The sequence below is a fragment of the Aethalodelphis obliquidens genome, unplaced genomic scaffold (assembly GCF_003676395.1).
Source record: "Aethalodelphis obliquidens isolate GAN/ISIS:26980383/991018 unplaced genomic scaffold, ASM367639v1 scaffold37, whole genome shotgun sequence".
Lineage (NCBI taxonomy): Eukaryota > Metazoa > Chordata > Mammalia > Artiodactyla > Delphinidae > Aethalodelphis > Aethalodelphis obliquidens.
The window spans coordinates 2,615,162-2,628,110 of record NW_020837981.1 but is presented as its reverse complement, the minus strand read 5'-3'; the positions used below and the strand labels follow the sequence as shown (position 1 = coordinate 2,628,110).

General features: G+C 37.2%; 1 protein-coding gene across 9 annotated transcripts in view; it reads left to right on the top strand.

Annotated features, from left to right (window-relative positions):
* CCSER2 (coiled-coil serine rich protein 2) overlaps positions 1–12,949 on the top strand; it is a 160,173-nt gene that overhangs the window by 92,784 nt on the left and 54,440 nt on the right. For 7 of the 9 annotated variants that reach the window (XM_027129689.1, XM_027129690.1, XM_027129695.1 and 4 more), the window contains one exon: positions 5,558–5,753. The exons of 1 other annotated variant lie outside the window; for it this stretch is intronic. In XM_027129689.1, coding sequence (XP_026985490.1) covers positions 5,558–5,753 — 196 coding nt within the window. Of the gene's footprint in view, positions 1–2,785; positions 2,907–5,557; positions 5,754–12,949 lie in introns of those variants that run through there. One more of the 9 variants, XM_027129694.1, reaches the window with a different exon arrangement.

Below are 12,949 nucleotides of genomic sequence, written 5' to 3'. Positions count from 1 at the left end.
AATTGCCATTGCTCCTTTACCATACATATGTATGGGTGTATTTTGGACCCTCTATTCTGTTCCACTGATCTGTTTTTTTGTACCACAGTCTTGATTACTGTCACTTGATAGAGTAAATCTGTAATTCAGATAGTGTCAGTATTCTGACTTTCTTCTTCAGTGTTGTATTGGTTATTCTGGGTCTTTTGCCTTTTCATATAAACTTTAGAATCATTTTGTTGCTACCCACAAAATAACTTGCTGGGATTTTAATTGAGATTATGTTGAATCTAGAATTAAAAAAATGTAACCAAGAAGGTAAAAATACATATGTTTAACTTTTAATATACAATTTTTATTAATGGTGAGAAAAGAAACAAAGGTTTTGTGAAGTCAAACTGTGACTCAGATTAGGAAATAAATAAGGAAGAAAAATCTCAATCTCTCTCTGTCTCTCTCTCTCTCTCTCATCACACACACACACACACACACACACACAATCTCCATTCACCAGTCTAACCTATGAATCACAAATCTTAAGATTTGCACAAAAATCACACATCTTAGTAATCAAGAAGCTCTGATAGTAGTGGTGAAGAATATAAATATATGGATAGAGCCATATAATTTGGGGAGATTACTTTAAAACTGCAATAAGTGATTATGTAGCAATGTGATTATTAGGTGTGTGGGTTGAATATCAGGTGCTGCTACTGTATATGGATTAAGTTTGAATTGGTTTTAAAAAAGGTTATTTCTTAAAAATTCCTTTTTGTAGTTATTCTGATCGTGTTGTTTTTCTTGTTGATTTTATTGGCTGTACTTAATAGAACAATGTTAAATAATGTTAATGATAGTGGGCATTTCATTTTTATGCTCTGTAACCACTGAAATAATTTTTGCCTTCATCCATACCTGTATTGGTTCAATTCTTCATATCCACTAGCCGTCTTGGCCTATGATTGGCCGCATAGGTTCTGCCTTTGCAAACACACTGCCAGCCTTCCAGTGTTTTGCCCAAAGCAGCTTGGAGTCTTTTGTTGCTTTCATGATCTAATTTCCCTACTAGAAGTCCATCATTGTTAAAATTTGTACAAAAGTATAAATTTATGACTGTTAACCTAACATGAGGTATTTTTCCAGTAATTCCTTTTTTTTTTTAACATCTTTATTGGAGTATAATTGCTTTACAGTGGTGTGTTTGTTTCTGCTTTATAACAGAGTGAATCAGCTATACATATACATATATCCCCATATCCCCTCCCTCTTGTGTCTCCCTCCCACCCTCCCTGTCCCACCCCTCTAGGTGGTCACAAAGCACTGAGCTGATCTCCCTGTGCTATGCGGCTGCTTCCCACTAGCTATCTGTTTTATATTTGGTAGAATATGTAAGTCCATGCCACTCTCTCACTTTGTCCCAGCTTACCCTTCCCCCTCCCCGTGTCCTCAAGTCCATTCTCTATGGCTGCATCTTTATTCCTGTCCTGCCCCCAGGTTCTTCAGAACCTTTTTTTTTTTTTTTTTTAAGATTCCATATATATGTGTTAGCATACGCTATTTGTTTTTCTCTTTCTTACTTACTTCACTCTGTATGACAGACTCTAGGTCCATCCACCTCACTACAAATAACTCAAATTTCATTTCTTTTTATGGCTGAGTAATATTCCATTGTATATATGTGCCACCTCTTTATCTATTCATCTGTCGATGGACACTTAGGTTGCTTTCCTGTCCTGGCTATTGTAAATAGTGCTGCAGTGAACATTGTGGTACATGACTCTTTTTGAATTATGGTTTTCTCAGGGTATATGCCCAGTAGTGGGATTTCTGGGTCATATGGTAGTTCTATTTTAATTTTTTAAGGAACCTCCATCCAGTAATTCCTCTTTTGTCTCATGTTTTTACCTCTCATTCTGTTTCACAGGTTCAGGTTTTCCTATGTGAACTGCATCATCTCAGAATGTGAAATTTCAAAATCTTCATTATCTTTCATTATCTTATTTTGTTTCTTCTCCTGTTTTAACAGTGTCCTTTTACTTTCTGAAAATAACTTCCGTTATGTATTTGCTTTCTGTTTCATTTTTGTCTTCTTCTGCCTCTGAGCCTTCTCAATTATATTCATTTTTTCCAGCAACCTTAAAATGGCCCTCATTGAGATATTATGTTATTTCCAGCTTATTGTCATATGGTTTAGCAACAAATATACACATAGATATAAAGCATTGTGTCAATATTTATCAATTGTTGAATCTAGGCGAGGGGTATATGGCATTATAGTATTCTTTTGACATTTATGTTAGAAAAAAATTTCAATATAGAGAAGTTAGAAATTATTGATAATAATAATACATAGTAATTGGTTTTTATTTAACAATTATTTGTAAGTCAAGCACCATTCCAAGCATTCTAACATATATTATTACCTCATTTAATCCTTATACCAACCTAATGAGATAAATACTGTTATCCCCATTTTACAGCTCAGGAAAATGAAGCATAGATAAAGTGACTTGCCCTGTGTGTTATATAGCTAGTGAGTGACAGAGCTGAGATTTGAGCTCAGATAATCTGTGCATTAATTGAATAATATAAAAATGAATAAGTCCCTGTTTTCAAGTTATCATCAAGTTAGAGGTGATATTTATGCAGATTTCTTTCACTTATGCTGTGAAAGAAGTTAAGCGTCATAAAACAGTTTTATCTAGTTAAGGGGCATCAGGACTAGGAGAAGATGTAAGTTTAGTTTTGGGTCTCATGGTGGAGGTATTTGAAATGCAGCCTAAGGCATATGAACTTTATTTGGTAGGCACTGGACAACACTGAGAACTAAAGAACCTATGGCCCGAAGATATTAAGTTTTTTTTGTTGTTGTTGTTTTTGTTTTTGTTTTTGCGGTACGCGGGCCTCTCACCGCTGCGGCCTCTCCCGTTGCGGAGCACAGGCTCCAGACGCGCAGGCTCAGCGGCCATGGCTCACGGGCCCAGCCTCTCCGCGGCATGTGGGATCCTCCCGGACCAGGGCACGAACCCGCGTCCCCTGCATCGGCAGGCGGACTCTCAACCACTGCGCCACCAGGGAAGCCCGATATTAAGTATTTTTAATAGCTAGTTACTGTCAGCCAAGATATAAACTTCAATCCTAGGCCAGAGCTGTCTCTTTTATACTATTGTGGCTTTTCTAGATGCCAGTTCTTTGTCCCCATATTCAGTTAGTGATCAAGGCCTGTTGACACTTCCTTTGAAATGTTTTTAATTCGTTAGTCTCTTGCATGTGGTTCATATTTATGCCTAAACCTAATATAAGCCATTATTGTATTCCTGATTCTCATGCTGTAGACTACAGACCAGTTTTCTTCAGTCTCTTTCCTCTCTGCTTTTTCTCTTACTTACCTGGTAAAATAAAAAGTAATCTTAATTTGATTATTATCTGGAACTTTTTTAACATGACTGCTTACAGATTATAATTTTAAAGTAGTGCTTTTTCATGTCACAGCTAAAGAATTTTAGAATCTCAGAGACGGAAGCTTAAAAAGAAAAACCAACCTAGTGGTTAAAATTCATACTTGTTACTCATTCAATAAAAACAACAACAAAAATAAACAAACAAAAAGTCGTTTCTGACAGAAAAAAGAAGACACAGTCTGTGTCTTCATGGAGTTTGTCATTCGGCATGGATTGCAAATGAATGCAATGTATTGTGGCAAGTACTGTGATGGAGTCCAGCAGAGGGCTCTATAAGGACACCTGTGGAAGTACCAAGTGCTGTTTTAGGGGATTAAGGAAGCTTTCCCTGAGGAAGAGCTAACTAATTTAAATTGAAGAGGAGTTTTCATTCTCCAGATCAAGTGTGCAGTGGAGGGCAGAATGGGTAGATTGGCCAAGAGTACAGAGAGGTTGAGGACATGGGTTTGGAGATGAAGGCGATTGTCGTGTGCTTTGGCAGTCTCAGGAAATTGGCTATGGATTAAGAAGTCAGTCTGAGGGAGGCAGGTATATTGAGGGATGAAGTTGAAGAATAAATTGTATTCAGGCTGTCTGTAGTCTCATAAGCCATGTATAAGAGTCTCCTTGTCCCTGAAAAACATGCACTTTTGTGCCATTTATTTTCATTTTCTTTTTCTAGAAAACTTTACCTTTCATTTCAGTCCAACTCAAACCTCACACTTTATAGTTCATCCCAGCTTCTTTCCTACCCAAGAAAATTTCCCAAAGTATGTCTATGTCAGCTTTTTCTCCAGAACCATAACTCTTGTCTCTACTATTCATTTGCCAGGTGGTTCTATCTTTTTGTCTTACTATTTAAAAATTTTTTCATCACTTTGTGTATAGCTTCTCTATTCAGTTATGGATGATAAATTCTTACTAATAATTGATCAGTACTTGAAATTCAATAATTCAACTATATTTTGAATCTGTAAAAATAAAACAATTAATTCTTATCTATGGATCAGCAATTTAAAGGTTCTTAAAAATCTCTTCTTTGGTTAAAAGAAAAATCAGGCCTGAAATCAAGTATGAGAAGTAGCTTCAGAGAAAAATAATCTTATGAAAACCAAGCTCATATTGAATATTTGAGAATTTAGAGATTTGGGAATATTTGTTAAAAGCTAGAAAATTTAATAGAAACTGTATTTCTACTTTTGAAATTTAATGCATCCATGAATTTAACTTTAATCCTAATATGTTAATGTAGCCGTTATATTGGAGAGAATACTTCAATGTATTACTTTAAATGTTGAGATTTCACACATATAACAAGTTATTGTCTTAAAAACCACCTGGAATTATGTGTAATGTGAATGCAGTAATTTTTAAATTGCTATAGCTATGACTTCCGGTTAAAACATTGTGTTTTTCACGTCCGTGAAACACATTATCCCTAGTTGTGTTGTTTTTTTTCCCTCTTATTCAGCATGTATGTTATTGCATGAAACTAAAGGGAAGCTTAAATTTTTTTAGAGTAGAATTTTTTTTAAGGCAGTTTAAAATTAGGAAATATGTGGTATGTAAAAGACTTTTATAAAACCTTGTTTAATCTTTATTGGAAAAGATGGTTTATCAACAATGTAAAAACAAAAGAATAACAGTGTATCTGTCTTAACTGTCTTCTGGCACTTTGAGGACATAGGAGTCCAGGGGTGTGTCCAAACTGGGAATTAATGAGGGTAGAATAGTGATGCAGCTAAAAAAGATGTGAAGTTTAAGAGGGTAATTAAAATTAGAAGCTAAAGATCAGACTATCAGTGCAGAAAAGTAAAATAAGTATAATTTTTTCCAGGCAAGGCCTTTCCTCAGAGGTTTTTGTTTCTACTCTAGTTCCTAAGGAATAAGATTTACTTAACCAATGTGTAAAATACACAAGAGGAGGGAGTGCAGATGATAATTGTGTTAATGACAACTAGGATTGATTGAACTTTTCAGTGGAAACAAATTCAGTATCTGAAGTGAGTAAAAGTCAAAGGTTTTGTGATAATGATAAATGATTTATAATAATCACTGTAATAATTTTATAACCTTTATTTCTTTCTGAAATTATATTGTATATCTTTTCCCTCCAACTTCTTCCCCTGCCCTTCCAGAGGCTCTCCCTATAGAGAATCTCCTTTGGGCCATTTTGAAAGCTATGGAGGGACCCCCTTTTTCCAGGCTCAGAAGATGTTTGTAGATGTACCAGAAAATACAGTGATACTGGATGAGATGACCCTCCGGCACATGGTTCAGGATTGCACCGCTGTAAAAACTCAGTTACTCAAACTGAAACGGCTGCTGCATCAGGTTAGTATGTAGTGAACATTTTCAGCTCTGATATTTTGAATTGCAAAATGGATTGACTTTACTTTTTTTTTAAAGTATAGTTGAATTTCTAATGTCTACTTAGATTTGTGGAGAAATAATGGTTTAAATAGTACATAATAGGAACTTCTCTGAGAGGAAAAAAATGTGTGATTTTGCATGGTGGTCTCAATACAGTCCCCAGCATTTATGAGCTATGTGATATTTGGTAAACTCTCTGCTTGTTTCCTCGTTTTTATAGTACCTACATTGTAAGTTTATTGAGAGAGTTAGAGTTAGTAGTTGTAAATTGAGTGATTTAATACCTGAAACATAGTAGGTGTTCAGTCCTCAGTGGCTGCTACTATAATTTCAGCTAAGTGAGAAATAAGGAATAGCAATGTACATAATCATATAATTTCACTTTTATTTGAAACCTTCAAGTTTAATCATCCCCAGTCTTTTCATTTTTTTTTGGAGAAAAGCTAGATGATATGGTTGTCCAAAGACACATGGTGAGCTGATGGTAGAACCTGGCTTCTGATTCAATAGCACTTTCTTTGTTTGAACAGAGCACATACAGACAAAGTCCAATGCAAAGCAGAAAGCTAAGGAATAAAATACTAATTTTAAATTGGGAATATATTTTGTTTAGTTTTAAATCTATATTTGTATTTTGTAGACTGGGCAAGTTTAACTTAAAATTATCGTTGAGAAAGAACAGTCTGGATTTTCTTCTCAGTTTACATTCTGAGTTACCTTCCTCAGGATTGTATATTCTAACTTCTTATGATCAGGGACCAAGTCTTAGAATTTCCGGTGGCCATCAAAACCATCTGGCGGCCATCAAAACCATCTAGCAGCCATCAAGATAGATACTCAGTAAAGGCTATTTGAAGTGAACTGTGGCTCCTCTGTTAGTAACTACAATTAGTGTGAATATCCTGTTAGTCATGTAAATTGTTTTATATTACTCGATTGTGGATTCTCTGGACTATTCTCCATTCTTTATTTCTTTATTTATTTTTTGCTCCATTCTTTTTTTAAAAAAAAGTTATTTATTTATATTTTTGGCTGTGTTGGGTCTTTGTTGCTGCGTGCGGGCTTTCTTTAGTTGCAGTGAGTGGGGGTTACTCTTTGTTGCGGTGTGCGGGCCTCATTGCGGTGGCTTCTCTTGTTGCGCAGCATGGACTATAGGCGTGCGGGCTTCAGCAGTTGCGGCTTACAGGCTCTAGAGTGCAGGCTCAGTAGTTGTGGTGCATGGGCTTACTTGCTCCACAGTATGTGGGATCCTCCTGGATCAGGGATCAAACCGTGTCCCCTGCACCAACAGGCGGATTTTTAACCACTGTGCCACCAGGGAAGTCCCTATTCTTCTCCATTCAAAAAGGTAGATATTTAACTACCTTTTGAAAAGACACTTTTCTGTGCTAAGGCCGGGAGCAAGAAAGTGGAGGATCCTTTTCGGATCTGAGGTTCTTGTACTCCTCTCGAGGCAGAAAGAGATTCAGTGATTGAAACACCCATACATAAAGTTTACAACTTAGTTTAACTGTAACTAGGATATAGATTCTCTTCGTAGTATTTCTCTTCTTGCTGGTTCCGGGAGAAGATTTTCTGTCAGGAGCTTCAGAGACAAAGGAAAGAGAAGGTAGAAAAGGTGGTAAATAGCTAAAATATGTTAAATATCTACTTGGAGTTAGTCATTGTACTAGCTTTACCACATAGCCTCTTTTGTGTCTGGGTGTATTGCCCTGAAACATGAAGCATGATTGAATATCATCTAATTAAGACCAGGCCGCCTCTAATAATGAGTAAAGTAGCATAATTCAGGAAAGAATAGGTGAATTGGTAACCAACCATAGGTACCATAAAAATAGAAGACTGTTCTATGAGACACTTTATGAAAAACTGTGAATATCTTAATGGCTCTTTTCTGTCATTATGGCCTCTGAAATTTTAGATAGTACACATTGATCAGATTGACTTTATCCTTTGTTCACGCAGTGAAAACAAATTATGAGAAGAAAATTGTCTTTTTAAGACATCTTTAAAGTTTCCCAAAATGCTAATAGAAGTTAAAAGCTGAATTAGTCCAATATTTTGTATAATTGCCTCTTTTATTTTTTGGCTACATTGGGTCTTTGTTGCTGTGCACGGGCTTCCTCTAGTTGCGGCGAGCGGGGGCTACTCCTCATGGCGGTGTGTGGGCTTCTCATTGCGGTGGCTTCTCTTTGGTGTGGGGCACAGGCTCTAGGCGCATGGACTTCAGTAGTTGTGGCTCGCGGGCTCCATAGCGCAGGCTCAGCAGCTGTTGCACATGGGCTTAGTTGCTCTGCGGCATGTGGGATCTTCCTGGGCCAGGACTTGAACCCGTGTCCCCTGCATTGGCAGGCGGATTCTCAACCACTGCGCCACCAGGAAAGTCCAATTGCCTCTTAATGTTACTAAATTTTAATTTAGTAACATTAAAATTTAATGTTACTAAATTTTAAAAACTTCAGTGTAATACATATACATGGCTTAAAAAAATCACATAGTATAGAGAGGCTTAATGAAAAAACAGTATTTCTGTCCCTCTCCCCACTTCAGTCAGCCTTTTCTAATCTGAACAGGTTACTATCTGAAGCTTCTTTAGAACTATCATACAGGGACTTCTTTTGTCATATTCTGGGATTTCAACCGTTATTTCCTGGATGACATATCTTCTTTTTTCTTAGTTTACTCCCTTATTTAGCTGGCATATATCCTTAATTTACTTCCTAAGAGAGGGCAAATGGGTGGGAAATTTTTTTAAATTAATGTGTCACTGAAAATCTCTTTTTATCTACTCTCACATTTAATTAATACTAATAGTTTGGCAGGGATGGAGTAGTTTGGCTGGGATAGAAGTGAGTTTTTCCTTAGAAATTTGAAGGCATTGCTTTTCTAAGATCCAGTTTAGCCACTGAGAAAAGTCTACTACATTCTAATCCATTTTACATTTTGTTTTGTCTGTTTTTAATCTCTCTGGGAGATTTTTAGTCTTTTATTTATGGCATTCTGCAGTTTCACAGTGATATCCTGGGATTTTTTTGTTTGTTTTCCACTTAATGTATGGGTAATTAGTGAGCTTTTGAAGATTCATGTAGTGTGAAATTTTCTTAAGTCATTTCTATGATTATTTTCTTTTGTTTTCTGTTTCTTTCTGGAATTCTTGGTAGTCAAAACTAGAACTTACGAATTTTCAGTCTTTTTTCTTGCATATTTTCCTTTTCTTTGAGTTTGATTATGTTTCTGGTGTATTTCCTCAACTTCATATTCCAGCTCCCTGTTTCTGTTGAATTATCTTGGCAATTGTATTTTCAGTTTCCAAGAACTCTTTATTGTATATCTTTCCTTATTCATATCTCAGTTCTTATTTTGTCAGTAAACTATATTAAGTAGCTTGTTTCTGTTCTTTTTTGTTAAGATTTCTCAGGTTCCCTACATTATTATCTCTTTCTAAATGGTCATTTTGTTCTTTGTGTTTATTTTAGTTTCTCTTTTGGAATATTTCTTTAGATGTCTAATGATTCTTTGTTTATTAATATTTAAGAGTGAGGGGGGAAAAAGTTGGTTCAGGACTCTTTATACATGGGCTGGGCTTGTCAACTGGCTGGCTTCATTTTACAGTGATGGATGGATGTCAGTGGACCCTCAGTACTTCCTAAGTGGAGGATTTTTCCTTCTTAGGTTTTGCTACAGTTTCTACAGAGAAGAAACCTCTGACTTTTTTTTTTTGCTTGGAGTAGAGGTAGAAGTCACCTTTGCATTTTGTAGTTCCCTTTAGTATCTATTACCAGTCTGAAGGAATTGCTTTTGTGTTAGTCTGGGTTCTCCAGAGAAAAAAGAACCAATAGTGTGTGTGTGTGTGTGTGTGTGTATTCATCTATCTACATGCACACACACATGTAATATATGAAGAGGTTTATTATAAGGATTTGGCCCACATAATTATAGAGGTTGAGAAATCCCAAGATCCGTAGTTGTTAGGCTGGAAACCCAGGAGACTGATGATAAAGTTCTAGACTGATTCTGAAGACCTAAGAACCAGGAGAGTCAATGGTGTAAGTTCAGAATCCAAAAGCCAGTGTCCCAGCTCAAAGACAGTCAGATGGAGAGAATGTGAATTCTCCCTCACTCCACCTTTTCTTCTACTCAGTCCCTCAGCAGATTGGATAAGGCCCACCCACATTCGGGAGGCATTCTTTAAGTCCACATTGATGGTAGTTTTGGCAGAAGCATTGCGAGTGTGGGAAGTGAATCATATCCAGAGTAAGGACAATAAGGACAAAACACTGCTTCCGTAATGGAAGTGGTCCAGTGTAATCAACCTGCTACCAGAGAGCTGGCCGATCATCCAGGGGATGGTGCCATATCAGGGGCTCAGTGTTGATCTCTGCTGCTGGCAGGTAAGGCACTAAGCAGTGACTGTAGCCAGGTGGGCCATGTTGCTGAGTCCATGCATAGTCTCCATCCCTGCCACTGTGGCTGTTTTGTTCATGAGCCTATTGGATGATAATAGGGGTGGCTGGGAAAGAGGCTGACTGGTATCCACAGAGTGGGTCATCCTATCCACTTGATTATTAAAATCCTCCTCTACTGAGGTCACCCTTTGGTGAGCATTTACATGAGACACAAATACCTTCATATTTTTTGCCTATTCAGAGATGGCTATCCACATATATATCTTCCCCAGATTTCCTTGTCACCAATTTTCCACTTATATTCCTTCCAACTCCTGACCTGTCAAACCATTGGTCGCAGCCCATGAATTGGTATATAACTGTACCATTTTTCCTTCTAAGCAAAGTGAACAACTAGATTTACTGCTTGAAGTTGCCCACTGGGAGGATTTTCCTTTACCACTGTCTTTCTGGGATGTCCCAGAAAGGGACTTTAGTGTTTTAGCTGTCCACTTTCAGCTGTTGTCTGCATGTTGTACAGAACTGTCTGTAAACCAGACCTGAGTCTTCTCTTCCTCTATCAACTGGTTATAGGGAATTCCCCATGAGGCCATAGTACAGGCTGAGAGAGAAAGGCTGTAGCAGGAGTAGGGATCATGGGCATTTGGGCCACTTTTTCATGTAACTTACTTGTATCATCCGGGTTTGCTTGGGACTGATCACATATATACCACTTCCATTTGATGATGGAATATTGCTGTACACACGCAACTTCATGGCTTTGTGTGTCAGATGATACTAGTTCATGATGGGCAGCTCAGGTAGCATGGTAACTTGGTGGCTCAAGGTTAAACATTTAGTCACTGTTGAGATCCAGTAGCAGAACAAGAGCTGTTTCTCAAAAGGAGAGTAGTTATTTGCAGAGGATGGATGGATTTTGCTTCACAATCCTAAGGGCCTACAGTGAGAGTCACCAGTGGAGGCCTGCTAAAGTCTCCAAACAGCATCCATATCTGCCACTGTCACTTCAATACCAGGGGATCGGCTGGATCATGTGACCCAAGTGGCAGAGCAGCTTGCTCAGCAGCCTGGACCTGTTGCAGAGTCTTCTGGGCCCTACTCAAAACTAGCAGCTATTCCAGTCACTTGGTAAATGAGCTGAAATAACACATCCAAATGAAGAATATATTGTATTCAAAATCCAAAGAGGTCCACTAGACATTGTACATCTTTTTTTTGGTTGTAAGAAGATCCAGATTCAACAGTTTATACTTTACCTTAGAAGGGACATGCCCATGGTCCCCACTCCTGCTACACTGCCTTCTTTCTCTACCAGCAGTTGTTTATATTCCTTTTGTGTTTCTGGTAGTAACGGTAAATTGATGATTAGCAGTGCTATTCAAAGTAACTTGTACATGAAGTTTCTGTTCCTGGTCCACTAGAGTTAAAGTAGCTCTTGCCAGAATAGACATCAACACATTTCATCCTTCTTCCACAAATTCTTGCTACCAGGGAAAAAAATTGAGCCAAATTAAACAGTATGTTTACTGACTACTTGATTTATATTCTGGTCCAAGCTTTTTACTGTGTCATAGACAGGAAACAGTTTGTGGACCAGAACTGTTCTGCAAATCAAACTGTGAATAACACTGGTGTAAGATACTGTCCTTACCTGTAAAAGAGACATGAAGGGAATGAAAAAGATGTGCAACCAAATGTTATATCAGAGGTATATTTATGTAGTATGCAATAGAGAAAATGCCCTGGGAATGGAGATGAAGAGATTCACCGTATGCCATTTTAGAGACATTGATATTTTGCTTCCTGAAAATTGAGTGTATCAGGTGAAGAATTCTGGGGAGATCAGTGGAGTTGGCACATGCAAAGGCATAAGTTCTTAGGAGCTGCATTGACTGAGGGAAATCCCACAAGTACTAAGATACTCAACAAGGAGAAAACCAGAAAAATCAGGGCTCACTTGGTACACTTTGAGGTGACTATTAATACAACTTCTTACTCTAAAAAAGTTTATTAATGGGAAATCATTAAGCACTTACGCTGCATTTATAGTAGGATATATATTTCAGTAACTAAAGAGATCCTTCATGAAAGATAATTCATCTCTGCTGAAGAGTGCCAGCAAATGAATGTAGAACGTGTGATACAATTAGAGAAACATCATTTTACAAACCCTAATGAAATTCCGTAAATGAAATTTATGCCGAGATTATTATTGTTACAACCATTAGGTGAAAGAGTGATGCTTTCCCAGACAATTCATATAGTGCCAAAGTAACGTTGTATAACTTACTTTATGGTTGCAAGAGAAAAACACATAAGTGTTCATTGGAGAGATCAAATTGCCATCACCCCAATCCAGTGATTAGTTTTCCCATCACTACTGAGTTGCGTTAACCAGATAGTGTGTATCTTCTCATGTGATACACAGAATTATGTTTAATATATTCTAGGCAAAAATATTTAATTTTAATTCCTCAAGTCATTATTTACAGCTTCCTTTTTATGGGAGAAACAAATGATAGAAGAATAAGGAAGGAAGGAACCAAAGAAATTCAAATGGTTGGAAATTCTGTAGGAAAGCTAGTGACGTCACTTCAGCTTATTAGTGTCCTAAAAATTTAGTACAGGGAGGTGACAGTGCTACCTTAAAAGGAATTTAAGAGACAGCTAGATGCAATGTGAAATTATGAATTGGATACTGGTTGGACAGATGACTATAGAGGACATTTTGGGTCAGTTGGAGAAATTTGA